The following is a 22632-nucleotide window of genomic DNA, read 5'->3' as shown; positions in this document are numbered from 1 at the left end:
ATTTTATCTTATTGTTCTGAAAAAAGCAGACTTGTACTTTCCTTATCTGATTAATACAGCACACCCAGTACTCTGAATTTCAGCAATTCCCCTGAAAGTAATGAAACTGTGCCTTTTTCAGATACAATTATGACTATATCCTAAGTACAGCACCATTTACCTAAACCCTCAAATCACTTAACCATGTTTTATTTGAAATATAGTTTCCAAACAGTACTTCAGTAATGCCTGAGTTAAATATTCCCTGATATGTACAGATTGTTAACAGGAAAGAACGTACAGTGCTAGAATAACAGAGTTTACCTGTGCAATAGGTATTTTGGATTTAACCAAAAGGAATTTTGCATGTATGAAATAGCATCTCCTCCATCTGTTCTCTCTTTCTACAGATTTCTTCCCAGCATAAACTGAAAGCTCATTTTAATACTGTGCTACAGATGTTACACAACATTCTGTACTCTCCTTACGTGCTCAGAGAACAGGTAATTCTACTTAATATTTAAAGGGAAAGCCACTGCATATGTATAAATATTGTCTTCTAATTTTGTTGAACTGCTAAGCTATCCTTCCTAATTAATATTATAAAAACCCCCTTATCTTCAGGGACATTCCACGTTAGAAGTCAGAATACTTTATCACCTATGTCTCAGTCACTCATCCATCTTCCTACCCTGAGTGGTGAATGCAGTATTTTTCAATTCATTAGAAGGGAGAAAAAAAAAAAAAATAAAATCGAGGAACGCTTAAAGCATGGCTTCTTCTCCTAGCTCATAAGAGAAAAAACCAATGTTTTTATGCAGGCCTTGGATCTTTTAAAGCAGTATTATTCTTCATAAACTAACACTGAAGCATGACTACAGGTATACCAACCTTTTATACTAAAATGAAATACATGTTTCCTCTTAATTATTATGATGGATTGTATAACAAGATTTATGAAGAACACACCAAATAAAATCCAAAATAGATAACTGTATTGTCAAAAAACCAGCATCTTTGTCTTTTGTACAGTTTATATAGGCAAAGATTTTTATTCAAAGCAAAAACAGACTACAATTTTGTTATCTTTGTAATGTGAAAGACACACAATACTCCGTGGTGGCTTGTTTTCATCTTACAGGTAAAATCTGAATTGCACAAAGGCCGCAGGGGAAAAAAATCACTTTACCCCTCCTTTTTCACTTTCTAAGACTGTAAAGAGAATTCTTATTAAACAGGAGTTTAATTGAGTATTCAGGGAAGGAAGAAAAAGGAAAATATTGAGACTGTTTGGGATCACTTCAGAAGAAAGTTTTTAATAGCCCCTGTCTAGATATTATCCCTAACTGAATCTTTTACTGCAGTACTACAATTCATCCTCAGCATTTCAAGAAAGATTAGTGTCTACCTCAAAGATGCTAGGTATGGGGAAGGGAGTTGAATGTGGAAAATGACTTGGCTTCCATTCACCTGAGATATTAAGAGGGCAGATCAAGATCTGAATGGGGTCACTGGATGTTTCATTGATGTTTTTCCTGGTTAAGAGACACTAGGTAACCAAACAAGAGTGAATGAAGGACATGCCTAAATGACATCTTGCTTCAGGAATCACCTGACTTTCTTGCACCAGTACTCTCATTATCCCCCACCCTCAGACCTTCACCTCTCAAACATTCACACTGCTTTATCTTCCTTCTGGGAGCAGGACAAAGAAAGGAAGGATCACGTTTTAGGGATCTTATGACACTACACTGCTTGATGATGTAATTAATGGCTTCTTTTCTATGACACATGCAGTTGTCAGCTCTGTGGTGCAGCTAAGAAACACACACACACAAATCTTACATAATCTTCAAAGGTGTTAAGTGCTATGCATTAGTACACACAGCTTCAAAAGAAAAAAGTTTGCACTGAAATACAATATCCAGAGATTTCGGACACAGCACAGCTTCTTTTTCCATTATTTTCTATCCTCTACCTGTAAACTGCACAGGGGTGGCAGGGCAAAATAATATACATTAGCAGCAAATGAACTGTCACACGCTGGAGGGCTTGTTCAAGAACCTGAACCAGCTTCAGCCTGTTTGTCCAGCCTTGAGAATGATACAGTCATATACCTTTAAATATACAAACTGCTCTATAATGTGTATTTTACCACATTTCAACAGCTTACAACATTCAATGAAATATCAGAGTGATAGTGAGCTGGAACATTCTCTTCTTCTCATGTAACCACAGTGTAAGAAAATAAAGAGAAATAAGCTGATGGGACTTCACGTTCCCAGTTCATCATTTGCTCTCCTCCTTCACAACATTGTCTCATACATACTTCAGTAATTTTAAATTTCTAGAAGTGTGAACAACTGCTACAGATAAGACAATTAAATGGCTTTCTGTTTAAAATTAAACTTTTTTTAAATAAAAAATAACAGTGTCTGCCAATGTATCATATCCAGCCCTTGATCAAAAAATATAAACTATTCAAAGAACTAGTAAGAAGTCTAACTTACTAGAAAGTAAGTTAGAACTATAAAATGTATTTTAAAGCAGCACTGTATATTAAAAATCCCACTAGTTTAGAAACGTACGTCTACTTGAAAGCATGGCTTCAAATACTAATATTAATAGGGATAATCTTTAAAAAGTACTGTGTGTGGCAGTGAAGTGTTATTAACCACTAAAAACTGAGTCTTCTGATCCAAGAAAAGATTTGTGTAACCCATAAAAAAACAGCTTTAAGAAATGCAGAGAGCAGTAAGTGAAAGACAAAAGTCAAATTATGCCTATAATTTCTTACTTAACTGTATCCCTCTACCTCCACAAATTGGATAGACAAGTTGCAATGCTACATCTAGTAGCCTACAGCATTCAAGTTGTTCAATAGCTTTCTGAATTCATAAGAGATGTTCCACATAAAAAATTTTTATTCCAGAGTCCATTATCCTTAAAAGGGACTTATCCTAGCAGAACTACAGTACTGTCAGCATTTCTTTGTAGCTATTCTTATCCAAGCTTGTAAACCCCAATAAATTCAATATTTAAATAAAAAGAATCTTTGTCAGAAGACCACCTTCACCTGCCATCCTGCTGGTGCTAAAAGTGTTCGCTGGGGCTAGCTAACACTCAGGGCTTGCCCACGCTGGGCTCTTTACATAAAAGATGAAAGTTGTACCAAAGCTCTTTATGTTAGATACGCCTTCCTTATGAAAAATTTTTATGTGGTAGTTTAAAATTACTTCTTGCTTTAGGATGCAGATACTTCAAAATCATCCACTCCAACAAGGACATTTCACCTTTCTGCTGATCACAAGCTTTCATAATGATTTAACAGGTACTGCAATGTGAATTAAACCTTGGTACGACTGATACAGCTTGAGTAAAATACTTTTTCTTGAAACACAAAATTTAAAAAGATCAGAACAAGCATGAGTGCAAAGAAAGTATCTCCAATGCTTCTATGAGCTCTGTGTCTGGCATTTTAACCATAATTCTCCTTATAGTGCTTTTTTATGTATCAAGGCTGTGATCTCCAAAGACCAGGCATGTTAGAGGTAGCTCCACCTAGCAGAACTGGTTCCTAAAAATCACAGCACGTTCCCAGACTACTTGTTTAAAATCTCTCTGTACCACCCTCCAGCTCTCCCAGGAGCTACAATACTGCTCAACACACAGGCAGTCCCTGCCCCTCTACCTTCCTAACCAGCGATCCCCAGCTTCTGCTTCCACTTCCCTTCCCAAAAAAAGTCACTTCTGAAGACTACACTCTGTCCTTATGTATTCAATATAAAAAGCCAGAGACAAGAAAATTTTACATTTATTTTACTTTTAAAGAAAAAATTACACTGCATTTTTATTTAAATTAAACAGACTTTTGAAGAATAAAGTTACTTAAAACTAAATGTGAAATGATAATAAATATATCACCTTTTAATAATCCATTAAAATAACTTTAATCAAACAAATATTTAACAGTACATGTTTGCTGCCCATGTTTTAAAGACAGATACAGTCATTAATTGGGGAAATCACTGATAAACAGAACTACACTATCCTCAAGCAATAGATCAGCTTCTGACAACTCTAAGCTGCTTCTGCAGATTTTAGAATATTTTCTTTATTTCAGATTAGTTTATATGTTTAAATTTAGTAACTATTTCACCTCAAATGAAGAAATTACATAGAAGTTTAAAAAAATAATATCCTTTTCTATAACAAATCTTTGAATAAAAGTTTAGGTACGATAGTGAAATCAAATCTCAATAGATTTTTTTTCAGTTCACCAATGGACAATGACAACTTTAATGAAGTCCATTTTAATATCTAATATTAACAGTAATTATTCTAAAATTTAACTTTAAATAACCTTTCTTCATACAGATTGAATGGAATTAAATTCCTCATAATATGTCTTATCCACCTCTAATGGTTCCTTTATGATGCATTTTTGTAACATCCTGCATACATTTTCCTTGTTGAAACTATTTTTTCCACTTTCAATTTCCACTTTTTAAGACTTTTCACTTTAGATTTCCTCTTTCCTATAAAAATATCAAATACTTGATGACAATCAACTTTATTCTTTCCCCCCCTCAAGCACAACTCCTCTATGAACATGGGGACTAGCAGAAAGACTTGTCTGTTTTTCTACTCATCACCCCTAGAAACCAAGCTTATTTCGTATGTTTGAAGATAAGCCCTTAGGCAACTTGCATCAAAGAACCAACAATATTTCAGCAAGCTCGACTTTCCCATGGCTTTCAAAACTTGCTCAGTATTGATTTGAAAGTCGGAAATGCTACTGAGACAAGGCAATTTCTTCTTTAGAAGCTGAAAAAAAATTTCAGTCTTTAAACCTAATCTAGCTCTATTGTTGATTAGAAGTTATTTATTGAAGCATTATTAATAAATGTGACCATGGAAGGAATTAATGTAATTTAATTTTAAGTCATTAAGAGATCCATGTATTTGTATATTATTTCTATTTGTGTTTATTCCAAAGATGGAATAATCCTGGATTTATGTTTGGTTTGTTGCTTTCAAGCTTAAAACCTCTGCTGCAACGGCAAAGCTTCAAACTGAGACCCATGCTCTTCCCCACTCCTGAAATATGTGTGTGCATGCATACAAACACATACACACACAGAGAGTGAATCCAGCCAAACATCAGTGCTTAAAGCACATACCTAGAAGTTAGGAGATACTATTCTGAGTCCCTGCAGGCTAAAAAGATGAAAGTGCTCAAATAGCTTGGCAATTATACAGGAACACTTGTCCAGTTTTGGAAGAAGTGTTTACAATTCTGTAGATTGTACTCAACAATACAGAAGCCTTCGGTGTGCTCATGGTGGCCTCCTGGACTGAACTCCACAGGAACCTCAAAAGGAAGAATGGCAGTTTTAAATATCTTTAACAAAGTGCAATTCTGCACAGATCCAGAGAAGACTTCTGTTCCATAAAAGCTTAGCTGTGAACATGTGTGTGGGATGGTACTTGAAAGAGCTTGAAGATGATCCTCCTTGCACTGAGGCACTATTCATTTAATTCAGGTCTTAGTGTAGTTGACAGCTCATCCCTGGTCAATTCCAGGTAAATATCTTCAGTGTAATTTATATTTACTGCTTAATGAAGGTTTGGGTTATGTTTAAGGGTACAGTCTTGTGCTCTGATTCCCCCCACCCAGGTTAGAAGCTGCAGCAGTTCCCAAACACACCTTGGCACTTGGTTACAAGAGGATAAATACCAGCACATGGGAAGAGGCAGGATCAAGTGGCTTGGAAGGGACAGGCCCATTACACATTTGATGTAAGTCTGCTCTTAAAATCAGTTGTCAAGCTATGTATCAAGCATAGTCCTGATAAAGACATCTCTGCTAAATCCTTTAACCTAATATTGCAGGTACATACCAGAAACAGAACATAAAGATTGCCATTTGTGTACTTAGCAGGCTTCCTTCTCTCCCCATTTTAATGGCTTCATTGAATTGTTATTCTTGAAAGTAAATAGCTCAAAGAATATCTCAAAATAAAATCAAGCACTAAGCAGTAATTGATAGAAGTATAGAAAGAGAATATAAAACCTTTTACATTCCAAGTATTAAAATGGCAGTACCAAATTAGTCTTGCCTATTTCCCTCAAAGCATATGGAAAGCTCTGTGTACTCAACTCAAACATGAGAGGTGCACAGCTGGGAGAACAAGAAATCTTACACAGAGACCAACTATGGATGTACATGCTTGACAGACATGAATAGCACTACTGTTCATGTCCCAAACATGAGAATGCAATACCACTAACAGCTCAGATACCATTCTGCTATTCTGACACTTCTCTGAACTACAAGCAATTACAGAATCAGACCTGCCAGGTACAGTTGCTAATAAGGAGTAGGGAAGTAACAATAAAATGGATTTTCCCACAAACTAGTTATAATCTTTATACTTAAACTTCAATTCCTGATAGAGCATGAGACAGCCACATTGGTTGGTTCCAATACATTTCTTTGTAATTCAACCCAACTTGAGTGAGCAGTTCAAGTCCTAATGATAACTGGATTTCCAGAAGTTTTTGATAAGCGGTGGCTGGAAAGACAACAGACATACAAACAAGTATCTTCACTAACTAAAAACCAGGCTATTATGAACATCCCACAGCCTCACCTCAGCCCATCCAGTAGGTGTAACAAGTTTATTTAGATTAGATACACCACACTATCTCTTGGCTACTGGAAGTATCAGAAAGCATGGGGAACCGCCCACTGTCATTTCTTCAGTGGGTCAAGTTTAAAGGGATCAAAGACGCACACATACAGAAAACTGAAATTCAGAAAGTCAAACCTTTAATTCTGCTCCACAGTGTACTACACATTTCTGGTATTGTCTCTATTTAAGCATTTGCTAAAATAGACCTAATCTGTAATCTATACTACAACAACACATGATCGCTGTAACATCCTTCTTTTTAAGGAAGTGTCTACGTGTCATGTCAGGCAGATAAGCCACCTACCTGCAAAAGAACAAAAAACCCCCCAAACCCCAAATGAAAAAAACCCTATTCCAACCACTGGAATACACACGACTTAGTTACGGATGAAAAATATAAACTTATTTCAGCTAATACATATTTACCTTGAACATGGAGGATGATAAGCAGATAGGCTCCAAGCAATCGCTCATAAACTCTCAATCGAGTCATTGTTCACTTTTAATACTTCCTGTGCAAGACGACTGGCCCTTCTGCTTGACAAATGTTAAGCTTAGTCTGTTCGATGAAGCCTAATACAAGATTTGGTGTTTGACTGCGAAGATGCTTTTGTAACTTTTCCAACCTTGTTTCCTGAAAGATACAGTAAAACAAAGTGTTAAGAAACTCCTTGCGTTTCTGAAACAAGAAAAAGCCTTCAAGATTTTTCATCACACTGATCATAACCACATGGCTCAAAAAAATAATTTAAATTGCATATGTTTATTAAGATTAATAACTGAAAATATTAGCCATATTTACTATCCAACTGAATATTAGGCTTCTTCTGAAATGCATGTTTTTGATAACAACCTATGGGAATGTTTTCACACTCCTATCAAAACTATTAAGTATGTTAGCTCACTAGTCACAGCCATGTCTTTTAGACTCATATACAGCTATCATAGGTAGTATTCAACAGATTAACACGTAAATATGTTTGAAAACTATTTTTTTACAGAAAGTTAAATTTATAACTTCTTATTTTTCTTAAAAATGAAACTCAGGGGTGACTTTCCATAATATGAGAGAAAAAAGCAATACCATGTTGAGCCACCAGTTGAAAAATGCTTGCAGAGAAGCTTTATTGCACTAAAACCCCAGTCTCTCTGCTGGATGAAAGCTAAATTTGTATTAAAATAGGTTAGTTACCTAATTACAATGTTACTTTTGTCTTCTAGGAAAAAAAAAAGCACAATCTCATTTAACATTCGAATGAACAAATTAATTTCTCATTTAGCATCAACTATATTCCAGTCCCTCTTCCTGTAGATTACTATGTTATATAGCGTTTTCTGGAGAAAAGAAAGTTAGCTCAGTTCACAACACCAATGAACATTTATTGTTAATCTCTGTTAACTCCAATTCAAAATCCTGATATCCTTCTGAATTCCCAAGTTTTGCACAAATTAGTCCCTCCTGAAAAATTATGCTACTATACGCACACATCATTCGCTCCAAAAATAAAATAAACTCTACTAATCCAATGTATGAACACATAGCTAAAGACAGCCAAATTGAATAAGATGATACTTTTTCAGACTGCAGTAGTTGTGCTCACGTTCTGCTTAACGAACTTTCCACAGCTATTCACAAGGGAAGCATAATTAGGCCTCAAAGGACTAAAAAGCAGCTCAAACACCTAAATAGTTAATCGCAACAAAAGCGACGTTGCACAAAGATGAACAGAGGACTGATTTTGCCTTTCCTCGGCCTCTTGTTTTGGTGGGCTTGACCCCCCTGACCCCTGTCAGCCTGGCGCTGCTCATGAATGCCAAAACGGGCGTTCGCTCGGGGATAGGCTGCAATTACTGTTGGTGGCCGCTTCCACCATCAATAACTCAATCTGTCTGTTGGTGAGACCCAAGAACTTTTCATTTTAATTAGTGCTTTGGAGGCATTTAACATGAAGGCAAATTAGCGGCCAAGTCGGGAGGTGTCCGTCACTTTCAATTTCGGCAGGACTGGGGCAGGCCGCCCCGACCCCTGGCCTACTTTTCACACGTCTCTGACTTCTCCGTAATGAAGCGACAAAGCGCCTCCGCACCAGAGGAAGCCAGGGGCGTGCACGGGGCCTGGCACCTCCCGGCCGCGGGCAATGTTCCCCCAACGCTGCGGTGGCCCCGACATTTGCCATGATTACTGCCAGGTGACGGGCAGGATGGACTCAGAATTTTGCGGACATCCTAAGCACAAGTAACTTCAAAATAAGCTTCCTGGCAAGGCAGAGGTAAAAGCAATATGGTAACAAAAATATTCACTCTCTTTAGTGTTTCCTAATCACAAGAAACAGGGCCAATTCTGACAGCTGGCAGGGAACATCCTTCTAGTGATAAAAACATCAGGACAGCAACATGTCTAAGTATTATTGCTTTATTCTGTACTTCAACTGCAATGAACTTCAATCCTCAATAAAACATGTGGAAGATGAAAACTGCTAACAGCTTGTATGTAGTAAAACAACAAGACTTTATTTACAGTATTATTTTTGCAGTCCATCAAAGAAAACCCTCCATTAATAGTCTGTGTAAAGTATATTTAAAAATAATTTCTGTCTGTCTTCATGCAAGTTTCAGGAAGGACTACATATTCTCACTCTTCCACATTTCAAAAGGAGGAGTATTTTAAACTTTCAGAAAACTGGTGATCATGCTCCCCAGTTCAGTAAGGTAAAAGAGAACACTGGCATAGAAACTTAATGTGCAACGTGTATTTACCACTGCACCACACAGTACGTCACCGAAAAAATCAAGAAGACATAGGAAAAACCCCACATTTTCAAGCAACTCACTTCCAATTTTGTGGTGATTTTTGTTCAGTGAAACAATCTAAGGTAGCTTTCAAAAATGTTGTCCAAGCCTATTCAAGAATATAACACTCCCCGCTTTGAACCAGTATTTTGTACCTGAATCTTCCTTTCATTAATATTTCACTTTTCACAAATATATATAAAAATGTAAATGAAAATGTATATAAAAACATGCAATAAAATGACACTGAGAACAAGTTTTGCTACAATTCCTCATTTTAAAATCATTATAATTTGAGAATGCTTATCAGCAGTTAAAAGACTACCTCAACAACTGAAAGTAAAACCCAGCAGGGCTGCAATTCCCTTCTCTTCCTCTGAAATGCACATATGACGCCTTAATACTATTACTATATCTTTCTGTTGCTGCTAGTGTCAGTGTCAAGTTCACCCTTAGCCAGGAAAGCCCCACAGCTGGCCGAAGGCCTGGACAGACAAGCACTGATGAGCCTTGCTGCACCCACAGCGCTAACGGTAACATCTCACCGTTGGGCAGGTGAGCTTAAGGCACTGATGAAAAACTAGCGACTTACAATAAAATGTCTCAATATGAACTATGTGAACTGCACTGTGGACACATATCCTATTATACCACCCACACTACAGAAGCAACAAAGCTGTGTCAAAAACATGACGTGGATTGGTTGAGGCAGTTTTTTCAGTCACCACAGTAAAATTCAACAGAGCTTTCCTGCCACAGCTATTAGAACAGATTTCAGGCTTTTTTTTTAACCCATCATTTAAATTGTTCTTCCTTTTACTCATGTACATTTCTGAGCTAAACAAACTAAGACAATTAGTTCTCTCATAGCCTACGTTGCTCTTTTGCAGAAATGGAAACTTTGAAAACATTTAGTTCTTAAAAATCACTGGGCACCCCGATATAACTATGTAGTTTAAAAAAAAAAAGTTTTCAAAAACAGACTAGCTCTTCTAGTGCTTCTAACAAATGCCGCACCCTAAAACAACATAGTTATGACCTTTGTATGAGAATATCTTTCACTAAAAACAAAACAAACCACCACAACAAAAAATATATTCAACAAAACTGAAGAGGCCGCACCTCTTCGGAGCAATTTCTGGATTCCCATTAAAGAGGAAGACTGACAGACTGTTAAGGCACTCTATCTAAAGTGAGCAACAGCTGGAATTTCTCCAAAACCTGCCTGGTATTAACAGTGTAGAATGACACAACTGAATGACGTACTTCAAATGTGTTAAAGCACCAGTTAACACCTGGAACGATACTCCAGCAACAGCTATGTTGAAGAAATTCAAACCCATAAGCCAACCAGTTGATTTCAAAGTCCTCACTCTCACTTTTTTTTTTTCTTCTATTGTAGCCATGAAGAAGCATTCTACCATAATCTGTTAAAAAGTAATTTATTCATCAATCGTAACACCCTATTTGTCTACAGTGTAATTTATTATCCTTCCTAAAAATAGTTTATTGATGAAAATGCTTTTGTTATTAAAGCTGTGTTGGTTTCTTTCTGAACTGGAATTCAGTTGTGAATTCATGGCACTATCACTGCAGTCTACCCCTACACTCTGTATGACTCCAAATATATGAAGCTAAAGTGTGCAAGATTTGTCATATGGTTCAAAACGATTCTGAAAGAAGGGAGTTCAGTAGTAACTGTTTTTCAGATGTGGCTCTGTAATATTTTTAACAGCATGATGCCCAAACCAAATGAGCTGCACTGTCCCAAGTTTCAGTAAAGAATGATAGTGCTGAATATAACAGAGACAGAATAGTAAAAGGGGAACATATGAAAAAAAACCCATCAATCTCAGACTTGACAAGAATTAGAACATTAAATCCATTTCAACAGACAAGATGTTTCAAAACATTTGCAGCAGTACATACAATAGCAAGTAAACGTATTTGCCAAAGCAAAATTGAAAAATATTAAATGTTTCTCCTATGTGTAATGGGGGCAAGAAGTGACTTAGGTAACCATAAGCATACTACCTCAATCACATGTACAGTTTTGAACACAACTTCGAGGTGGAACAGAATACCAGAGATAAATTGGGCTGTCAGCCTAAGCCAGTATACAACAACTTCCAGAGCTTAAAAAAACCTGATATGATACCACAAAGAAAATTATTAATTTGGATGAAGAAAAGAAGGATTGTAAGAACAGTAAAGAATTCCCTACAAGGGAGATGACAAGTAGTTTCAAGAACAAAGATTACTAGTGTGGTTCAAATGACATTCAAGGACTTTGATTCTTCAATCAGCTTGATTCAAGAATACTTACCCTTTTCATTAATGAACTAAGCACAAGAAGTAAAACTTTGATAAACCTTGCTGACAAACATGAATTGTCAATTCAGTTGAGTGTTGTTTTTATGCAGGAAGATTTGGATCACATGAAGAACTGAAGTAACAGAAATGGAATGAAATAAACCAGCATGAAATTGGGGAAGTTATGCATATTGGGAACTCTGAAGGATTTCTGCTTCACATAAACTAGGAGTTCATGCATAGGAGATAGGCTACGTCCAAGGACTCGAGTATACTAACTGATTACAGAACATCAGAGACATCCATGTGATGTTGCTGGGAGAAAGAGACAACACAACTCTTGGATTTCCTAGGGAGATTTCCCAGGTGAAATGGTAAAATATGGGTAGTGCAGAGACAACGTGATTGATAAATTCACTGTATGACTAGAAGGGCTGATAATACTACCTGGAGGATAGGAAAGCCCTATTAACGAAGACGAAAAGAAAAAAAATATGAATACAGTGAAAGTTGGCAGGAAAATGATTACTCTTTGAAAATGTAACACAGGAATAAACAGGAGGAAAGAAAGACAGCTATTCAACCTGAAGAAAATTACTGGTTCAACAACAAGGTATGGATTAGCCATTAAAATTTATTTAGATCAGAAATTAGAAGACAATTCCTAACCACTGGTTAGAAGGTTCTAGGGCAGATTTTCAAACTAAATACAGTCCAAAAACTTAATTAGTCTTTAGTTTACAGAGGCCACCATCTCATGTAGCTGCAGGTGACAGGATGGGAGCAGACTCTGATCCAAGAGAGACCTTACAACTCCATTTTGTTATTCATAATACAAAACCAGCTCTAGTTAACCTTAGCTTATTCAAATAGTCAAATTTAACCAATACCATAATAATAAGAAAATTTAAATAAAAGCTTCAGATTCTGTACTGTACAATTCTGTCAAATACTTGTATAAGTCTACTTTTTAAACATGCTTCTATTATTTTATTGCAAGACATACCTACACGTTGGTTGGACTCAATGATCCCAAGGGTCTTTTCCAACCTGAATGATTCTATGATACACAAATTGCAGAAAAGTGTCATACTGAAACAGCTGAACCAGCTATGCTAAATGCTGTCAAATACACTACGTTGAAAACACAGGTAAATCCACCACCAAAACCTATGAAGAAATCATAGAAGATGAAGACAACTGCTGGCTATTGCAAGCTAGTTGGTTGCATGGCTATGAACAAAAAATACTTCAAATAAGGCCCTATTTGTTTAGGCACTATCTGTGCAAGCTCACAGAAATAATTCCATTAAACTGTGGATTGTATTAGAATTATTTAAAACTATTAGTGACTGCATATACTTAAAAGCCAAAAGATTATGTAAATCATTTCAATGTTCCTTCTCCCTCTACAAACTGCTACAAAATCTGAAACATTAAATGAAGCATTCTTGTGTGCGTATTATACACTTCTCAAAAGACTTAAATGAAAAACATACCTGAGTTCTATTTGTGGGCCATTTATAACCATGTGTTTATAAAGCACATACTACTATGGTGCATTTGTTCATTCAAAAAACACAAGCCCCCAACAACTGCTTTCTGCAGCAAGACAGTTCACAGTCTTTGAAAAAGGGCTTATTTTTGAGCAGCTGGAAGAAAAGTCACCAAAATCCACCTTGGATACTCTAACAGAAATCTTATGAAAGGAAGATTTCACACTCCTTGCAAATATCAAATGTGTGTACATTATTGCAGAATTTAGAAGCCAAACTACTAAATTATGATATATCTGTCTGTTTCATAAACAAAGTTGTTAACCATGAAGAAATTAAAGCCTAGCTGCTTTTTACCATGCCCAGCACAATTAGGTAATTGGGGACGCCACTCACTGGACTCCTGAATGCCCATCTTACTGTTACTCTGGAATCCAATTAACTAACTGCTACAAAGTTTCTGCCATAAAATTAACAGTAATGAAATTCAGTAAAATTATTTTCCCAGTGCCATCAGGTACTCAAAAATATCCTAGCGTGTTACAAACATGACACATTCTCTTATTTGAGCATATTCAAATAGGATTTCACTACACAATTTTTATTTATCTTGACCCATTTCCTCTCTTTCAACTCCATCACTTTGGCCATTAGCTGGCTGAGAGCTTCTGCCCTTAAGACAATTGGCAAATGAACACCCATGCTCCTCCCACCATAAATGACAAACTTCTGCTATTCTACCCAGAAGCTATCATTCTTAAATGTTTTTATCTATTTATCATTTTTGCTAGTTCCTTAGTGTCATACCAGTCAATGCGAACGAGGAGAAAAGTCTCCACATGTAACACATTCCATCTCTAAATCTAGCAAATCCAAACTGGCAATGTAACTTAAACCTTTTAAGTTTTGTTCACAAAAAAGTTACTTAAAGAAAGCCTTTCCTTCACTAAAAATAAACAGCAAGAGAAAAAGTCATTAAAATCGTTACAAATGTCACACATCACTATTGAAAATATTATGGTCATACTATACTGCCTACAAGATCCATCACATATTTTGGCTCTGAATTACAGTTATTTTATACAAACAATATAACTAGGCTGAGGAAGAGAAAAAGCTGGGCCTCAATCCTGAATATATAGTTGCTCACTTTTTTAAAGTAAACAACGGACCCTAAAATCAGGACCAGTGCCTTTTAAAGTACAAATGCTTTCACAGGAAAGGTTTCTCAGCCTTACACAATTTTTTTCATAATTTCAGGACAATTGTTCGTTAATCGATGTCAAAAAAATCCCCCAACTATAAAATTGACAGGGTAAGCTTTTATTATACTTAGATACCATGGTCTTGGCTTGTTTCTGTTACACCTATAACCTTTGCCCAATCTAGAAAAAGAAATTCACAATTACTTTTTGTCTCCAAAGCAAAGGTGATTATGCAAATTCTGGGACTCATGAGGAGTTCTCCAGAAACTGGGTTTTTGTTTGGTGGTTACAGAGCATATTTTTCATTTCATGGTGCCTAAGTAAAACAGCCTGTCTTTTCCTGGTTACTGAATTTAATCAATAACAAAGCATGCTACACAAACCCATGCTTCTTCCCCGATGTCACTGACGTGGGTTTCTCCTATAAGAGAAGGAGCAAGGAATAGAAAATCAAAAACCCCCCAATGCCATCCTTAGGCCAGCCTGCAGCTCCAGCTTCCAGCACACTCTCCGATGGGAGCATTTTGCCCACATGAGGGTAGTGTAAGCCAGTTTCTGAGTAGGGGCACGTTGCTAAAATCTACATCTCTCGTGCAGAACACTGTTTAGAAAAAGTGGTTACTATTTAAAAAACAGATCACTTGAATTTCAATTTCGGTACAAAGAAGAAAATAGCTGCAACAAAGCTGAGACAATTCAATGGGGGTTTTTTGGGTTTGGTTTTTATAACATGAAAAGTAGACTGCAACTACTTCTCTCCCCCTTCCCCTCGCTTCCACGGTTAATTCTTGTTTTCTAGGTAGCAAGGTTTTTCTAAGTCTTATGGCGAGCTGCCAGCTCCATAAAGTGAGCTGGAGCTCTCCCCTCGGCTCGGGCCCCTCCCCTGCGCAGCCCTAGGCGCCCTGCCTGACATGCTTTTCAAGGCGTGCTAGACTGCAGAGCAGACTTTCTGGCTCCACTTCCATTGTTTGCACGGCTGCTTTGCTCCTTATCCAGAGCGTGGATTAGCATAAGAATACTGTCTTCCCCCTCTGCAAGCCAGCTCCCCTCTAGAAGACCTCTACCCCTCACGAATAAACACGGGGTTGGGTTTCTTTTTTCAGATTTTCTCTTTAAATCCTCTTTTCCTATTCAAGACTTGTAAAAACCAATAAAACAAGTAAAATGCTAAATAAGCAAGGCTGACCAGGCTCAGAAATACTCGATTGCATAGATTAGTAATTACCAAGGTCAAAAGAGTCAACTCGATAATGCTATTCCCGGAGCCTTCACTCCTCTCACTCACGTTGCAGGTATGATTTTACTTATTAAAGGATATACTTTCCAAACAGAGCAGGAAATAAGTTCTAGGAATCAGTAACAGAAAGGAGACCTTACCCCCCTCCTTCCTTTTTTTAATGTACCCCTGGAAGACAGACTTTCAAATTATTGAGAACAGACAGAAAGAATTACTAACCAACACAACCCCCAGTCAAAAATACAAACCAACCCCCTCCAAACTGCTAGGAGCGATGCCTTAAACACGGGAATCACTGCTGCCTACTTACATAACTGCAAATCCTTTCCCTCTGGTATCTGACCAGGACACTATGGTGTCTCTTGTAAAGCAAGTGACATGTGATCTAGTATTTAAAAAAAGGCCAACAGAAGAGCATTTCTCAAGAAGCAAACTGCTTGCCCTCAAAACGCTTAAAACTGTCAACATGGACATATGTTTTGTTCTGCTACCCGTAAGATAACTGCTGTCCAAATTAATTCATACATTGTTTGGTGAACAAGATAAAAACACACTTGCAAGTGTTACTTCATAAATAAGTCCCATAATTTTTAAGTCATCAAATTCAGCACTCCTCATTGCAATGGGCAAGAGAAAAGCTTTCTTCAACAGTATTTGCTCAATACATACAAACAGCAGAGACAAGACTGGCAAGTTCAACATCATCACGATTTGCTAATACAAAATGCTGCTTGGCAAGGTAAACCTTAATGCTCATTTCCCTCACCTGCTTGCCATGCCCATAAAGCACCATACTCTGCTGATAGGAGAAACTCTCTGTCTGGCTGTTCTCACAAATCCCTGTAAATAACACACAGATATTCTCAAAGGAGAGTCTCCATCAGTCTTCCAAAGCAGCCATTTAATAGCTGGATAGGCCAAATAAATGCAGTAATAGACACTGCTCCTTTACACACCTCCAAAACATGGATGTGGCAGGGGGAAATTACTCTTTAAAGCGTCCTTGCTACAGAGAAAAAATTTTAGATATGTACTTTGCAAATTACATTTAACTGTTAAGTTTGTTCTTCATGTTAGTTATATTGCCCTTCTAACTTTGAATTGCTGAAATGAGCCCTTTAAACCTCTCTTATAAATTCTTTTAGACTATATGAATACTCACCTAACAGCTTTTCTGTCATCTGTGAGCCTCAACACTCACCCTAGAAACTCATGTTGGAGTATTTTGATGAGGTTACAAGCTCCAGACACAAAACACGAGGAGGTTACCATCTCCACAGCAAGGGCAAGAGAAGTGAGCAAGTATTGTCGGTGGCAAGTCTAGCATAGCCTAAACCAGAATCAATGGCAGTTTAAATTAATATGCCAGGCTCTGAACAGCTGTGGCTGATAAGCTGGTGCTTGCTTGATACTGCCACAGAGGTACTGACCTCCAGCAAAAGAGCAAGGTGGACAGCTGGGGGTAGTAACCTCACAAGCCATCTCAGAAGTAACTCCCAGAGCTTGCGAGAAGAACCCTGATACACACAGGTAGGTTAACAAAGCTTCAATAGGCCCAAGCAGAAAAAAAAAAAAAGGGGGGGGGGGGGAAAGAAAGGAAAAAAGAATAAAAACTGAAGTCCATTGGCAAGCAAGTATCTTGTAATTACAACATTCACTACCTTACATAGAACCTGCAAAGTATTCAGTTATTCTCAGTATCGCAGGGTGATAAATGCGTACATATAAAGCATGACATGCTCACACACAGTTAGTTGGCAAATACTGGAGATATTAAATTAGATGGCTATATTAAGAAAGTGCTTCCACAGTACACATAATCTAAAATTAGTTCTACACTGCATTCAGTTTCTACTTTCATCTGCAATACTTAATTTTTAATTGTGAGATATGTAAGAAAGTATTGTTGGTCTGGGAAAAATTTCCAGGACTCTAGATGTAGGTGTCAGATTATTTTACCCCGTTAGTATTCTGCAAGTTTTGCTGAGGTGAAGATACATTTTAATGTAAACTGAAGTTAAACTCTAAGTGCATTGTAGATCCTCTTGGTTAAATAACTACAGAAACAACATGCCATGCACATGCACACAGACTACTCCTCTTAAGTTCAAACAATGTACTTTCATCAAATATAGCTTCAAAGACATTTCTAAATCCAAACACAGTAATCTTTCAATAAGTAGACAAAGACGGAGTTCAAAGGTAATGTTTATACTTCAACAGTTATAGTCCCCTATTTCCCTGCATTGAAGTGCTAAAGCAATACTGTTAATTTTTTTTTTTAAACACAACATTCAAAAACAAACACACACACAAGAAGCACAACTAGAAAGCTCATTGAGATAAAAATATTTAGAGTTTAGTAGGTTTATTAATGGTATCTCTCCCATTAGTATTCAAGCAATTACACCACTCCTTAGTGCAAAAAGGTTATTTTAAATACACTAAGAAAGAAATGTTTTTCAACAAATGTTACACAGTAGAGTTAAGAACAGCAAATCAACAACATATAAGGTAGTAGTTTGGTTGGCTTTGTTTTTAGATTAAATCAAACTTCACATTCAGCTAAAAATCCTTTATTTTTTTCCATTTAATCTTTGTTTTTCTCTCCATATCACAAGAAAGCAACTGGACTAAGACCAAAGGAAACTAAGGAGGTACAGAGATTATACTATAAGTTCCTTCTCCTATCAATTTCACTTGCTTTCCTACTTTTTCTCTTTGACCCTTGTGGTGACTTAAACTGCCCACACTCAGAACTACAGGAATGATTTGAACACTAATTTTTACTGCAAGCATTTACCCCCTTCCCCCACCATCCTTAAACTTGAAGCTATCTCCTCTGATGTCTCAACAGTTTCTTCAGCTAAAAATCTTACAAGTAAATCCATCTGCCTCCCAAATCACCTCTTCATTAATTTTGGCAATTCAATTATTCCCCAGTTGTTCAAGATCACATTGTTACAACCATCTCATTCTGCCTTTTCTTACGTTACTTCTCTCAAGGCCATTATTGTATCTAAAAGTCATGTATTCCTTTCACATCTCCACTATCAAAACCTTCTTTCTCTCATGATTCTTTAGCCTACACTAATCACCTCCAATATAACAGAATTAAGGGTAATTCAAATTAAACCCGTGAAGGAAAAATAGAGGGTTACAGGAAGACCACAGATTCCATAATGGGAAGAAATTTTTGTTGCAAGTTGAAGAGAATAAAGAGTTATTTTTGGCAGAAAGAAAGGGGACAAAAAAATTTCACTGTTAGTGAACCTTTTCTATCAAACACTGTACAGTATCTTGTAATGACCGATTCTATGTCACATCCTGAGTACTTTTTCCATTCCTCTTTTTTGAGATTTTTTCACACATTTGAGTTAAGAACTGTACTGAAACAAAACCAGCAGATGAAATACTGTGGTACAAATACAGCTTTACTCAAGGGGCGTATCGGGCCATTGTTCTCTATGCCCTGACCTTAAAAGCAGTCAGGAGGAAGTGTTTAGGTCAAGACTATAAAACCCAGAGAACGATTAGAATGCTCTTGCTCTGGATATCCCAGTTCATTAATTTCCTCTGCTGCAAAATTTATTCATATCACCAATACCTACAGAGGGATCTACTCACCATGAATCTACCCATCTACCCCCTTTAAATCCATTTAAAATGTTGGTCTCCATAATAGTTTGCAATAATTGATTATCACCATGTAGCTCTGCCCTATGTTAAAAAAACTCTCGCAGACCTGGAAACGGATACATTAACACTGCTAATGCTTTCAAAAACTTTCTTGAATAGCAATCAACTGGCTGTCACAAGGTACATGAACATGCTTTACCCAAATTCCACTTTTACAAGAAAACTGTAAAACTTCTTTCATAATTCTTAGAAGAATCTTGCTACTTACATCCCGCAGGACAGTGAGACATACAACAAGCTATTTTTATTTATCTAACTATCTGAAGCACAGTTCTGATATTCTGGAACAGAGAAACAGTACAGCAGACTGTGGAGAATATACTTCTCCCAGATCACAAATCCAGAAATGCATTACACGCCCAGTTTTAACTGCTCACGTTGTAGTAACAGCAGCTTAAATCTCAAGTTTAAGCATTTCTACATAAGTATGCATGATTATTTTTAAATCTTTTATTTTCAGTTATGAATTTTTTTCCTCTTCCTTCAGTTACAACATGAGTTACATAATTAGCTTTTTCTTTTTTGGGGAGTGAATGGTCAAACTAAATACCTGTCTGCCACCAAGATGAATGTTTTAGTTTTCAAATGAATTAATTTCAGCTTATCAATTTACCAGCCGTAAAATCCTCAGATGCATTAACACACCTAAAAGTAACATCCACAAGACCAAGGAATTAGGAGACTTACTTGCTTTCAAGCATGCAGTACATTTCATACTGGATATTTAACTCCTATTGAAGCCTGTTGACAAACAACAGCAAGAGTAGCCACTCTCACAGGCTCAAGACTTCTAAAAGATCTTTTCAGATGCTTTTAAAATTTTTCTTCCCAGTCACAAGAATAGTGACAGTATGCTTTCTTTTCATGAGACTGTATGTCCACATAAGGATTCAGCTACCGCTCAGGCTCTGGCTGAGTAATAGGCAGGGGAGGGGGAAAGGTACCATTTACTGATGTAAGGAGACAGTGTCAGCAACAGAACTGTTGATGCTAATTTTGTAAGACTGATAAAGAAAATGTTTGTTTGGGTTTTTTTAATTAAAAAAAAAAAAGTCTTGTTCATTCAAAGACTGGGGATATTGGCAAACAACAAGTTTACTGAGGGGAAAAAAATGAGTAGATTACAAGTGTATATTTGCAAATTCTATGATAATTTAAAGTGCACAGAAGTTCAAGACACCTGTATAAACATCCCTCTTCTCATACACTGCCATCTCACAGACTTCAGGGAGTCTCCTCTGTACAGGCAGACCCCTAATCATTTCCATTCCATTGAAAGTCTAAGACCAAACAGTTTCTGTAAAAAGCTTTATATGCTTTACCTGATGATTGAAACAAATAATAATTTTCCAAAAAACAGCAACTTGAAGCAACATGTTTGAATGAGAACAGGCATTTTAGATCTTGGGAGAAGAGTAACAAAATGGATTTGAAGCATGGTCAAGTGTAGCCATTTGGGGACCCTTCTGTACATCTTCACTTTTTTTAACAGATGGGGCTACTGATACCTCTAGCATTACTCTAACAGATTGAAATTTCTTGTCACTAACTGTAATCAACTGCAGACATTTAAAACCTAAGATGCCCTGTCTATATCAAAACACTGAATAATCAGTGCACAGAAGCTTCGTTGCTAAAAGTAAGCCACAGCTTCCAGGAAATTCATGTTAAAAATCAGCAGCATGAGGCTGCTCTTTTCTTCAAAAGTCTGCATGCATCACACAAAAACGCAGGCATATGTATAAATGTTTTTCCATGTAACTTAGGCATTTGATCATCCACATGAATATTCTTTTTTTTAATACATATTAAACACTATTCCAGACAAGTTTTCACTGAGAGACAAGAACTCAGAAGACTATGTAAACCAAGTACCTAGTCCTAAATTTGTTGTCTTTCTAATTTGTGCATTCACAGAGTTGCAGAAGATAGGGACATCCATTTCATTACCTCTATACATGTATTGCAGGTGCTAGTAACTAGGTTCACGAGAATGGATGGGTAACACTCAGGTTCTAGCAGGTCTCTGTTTACTAAGATGACACATTCTCTCAGGGTTTTCCTGATAGAGGTATGCCATCATGTTTCTAAAACTCCACAGTAATGTCCGATTCTCCACTTCTTGTCTATTGTTATGTTTTAATATTTTACAGCTATCTACCTTACTACTTTAATTAAAGAACTGTCTACTGTGGCAACACTGAAATGCTTGTTCTGGCAAAGACAGCAGCAAGACTCCCCTTTTCTTCCCTAAAGCAGATATTTGACCACAGCTCATCCACCTAAATAGTTACATTTTCCTTACCCTAAATTCATACTAAATAGCTCTAGTAACTTTTTCCATCATCCTTACTTTATCAGTCATTTTAGACCTGTGTACTTTCCTTCTTTTTCTCAAGCTATATTATCTTACCTTTTTTCCTGTTAGCTTGCTCTTCAGATTATTAGTAAATACAACTAAAGTATTACTACTTTTTGGCATATAACAGCCTCACCTGTCTTTTTTTAGTATTTCCACCAGAATATTGTTATTCTCTCATTCATTTTCCAAGCAACGTCTGCTTACTTCTAACTATAACTAGCAAACTTAGTAGCAGCCTAAGACTTTAAATGGTGCATACACTTTGATACTTTGTGCACTTACAAACAGTAGCAGAACTGGTGTTCTATATCTGTTCTTCACTATACATATGAAGATGACCATTTTAATTGGATCCCTAGATTTATTTCCATGCAATTCCGTATAAACTAAAACACTTCAGAAACATTTCACCTAACATTTCATGAAACTTATCATAACATCATAACCTTGGAACCTCTGGAGAAGGACATTCTTGACTTTTAAACCTAGCTCAGGGGAACCTATCCATAACTGTCTTCTTAAGACTGTTTCAAAATAGTACCATCAGAAAGAAACGTTTATCTGCTTGGTTTTGCCTCAAGAAAAAAAAAAAAAAGGAAAGAAAAGCAACTCTTGAAATGAAAACAAAAACAATCCCTGTATTAATGTTTAGTAGATAACCACATCTTACCATTCTTAATCTAAACATTAAATCAACAAGTAAGCAAAAGAGAAAATCTGGTATGTTTCTAATTACATATCCATGTTACAATAATCGGATTGTAAAATACATTCCTATCAATACAAACATCTTTAGACAGTACTGTAAATGCATTTCCTGTATACTTTTCTCACCATAAGTTCTTGAATTAGT

The 22632-nt window shown here is 36.7% G+C and overlaps 1 protein-coding gene across 6 annotated transcripts in view; it reads right to left on the bottom strand.

The window, feature by feature from the left end:
* BMPR1A (bone morphogenetic protein receptor type 1A) overlaps positions 1-22632 on the bottom strand; it is an 83818-nt gene that overhangs the window by 16760 nt on the left and 44426 nt on the right. For 5 of the 6 annotated variants that reach the window (XM_074874440.1, XM_074874444.1, XM_074874441.1 and 2 more), the window contains exon 3: positions 7104-7311. The exons of the other annotated variant lie outside the window; for it this stretch is intronic. In XM_074874440.1, the coding sequence (XP_074730541.1) occupies positions 7104-7170 (67 nt within the window). In that variant the 5' untranslated portion in view covers positions 7171-7311. The remainder of the gene's footprint in view (positions 1-7103; positions 7312-22632) is intronic. 6 annotated transcript variants of the gene reach the window in all.

The sequence above is a fragment of the Strix uralensis genome, chromosome 7 (assembly GCF_047716275.1).
Source record: "Strix uralensis isolate ZFMK-TIS-50842 chromosome 7, bStrUra1, whole genome shotgun sequence".
In the NCBI taxonomy this organism is placed as follows: domain Eukaryota; kingdom Metazoa; phylum Chordata; class Aves; order Strigiformes; family Strigidae; genus Strix; species Strix uralensis.
Note: the sequence above shows the minus strand (reverse complement) of the source record. Positions and strands in the feature narration are given on the sequence as shown.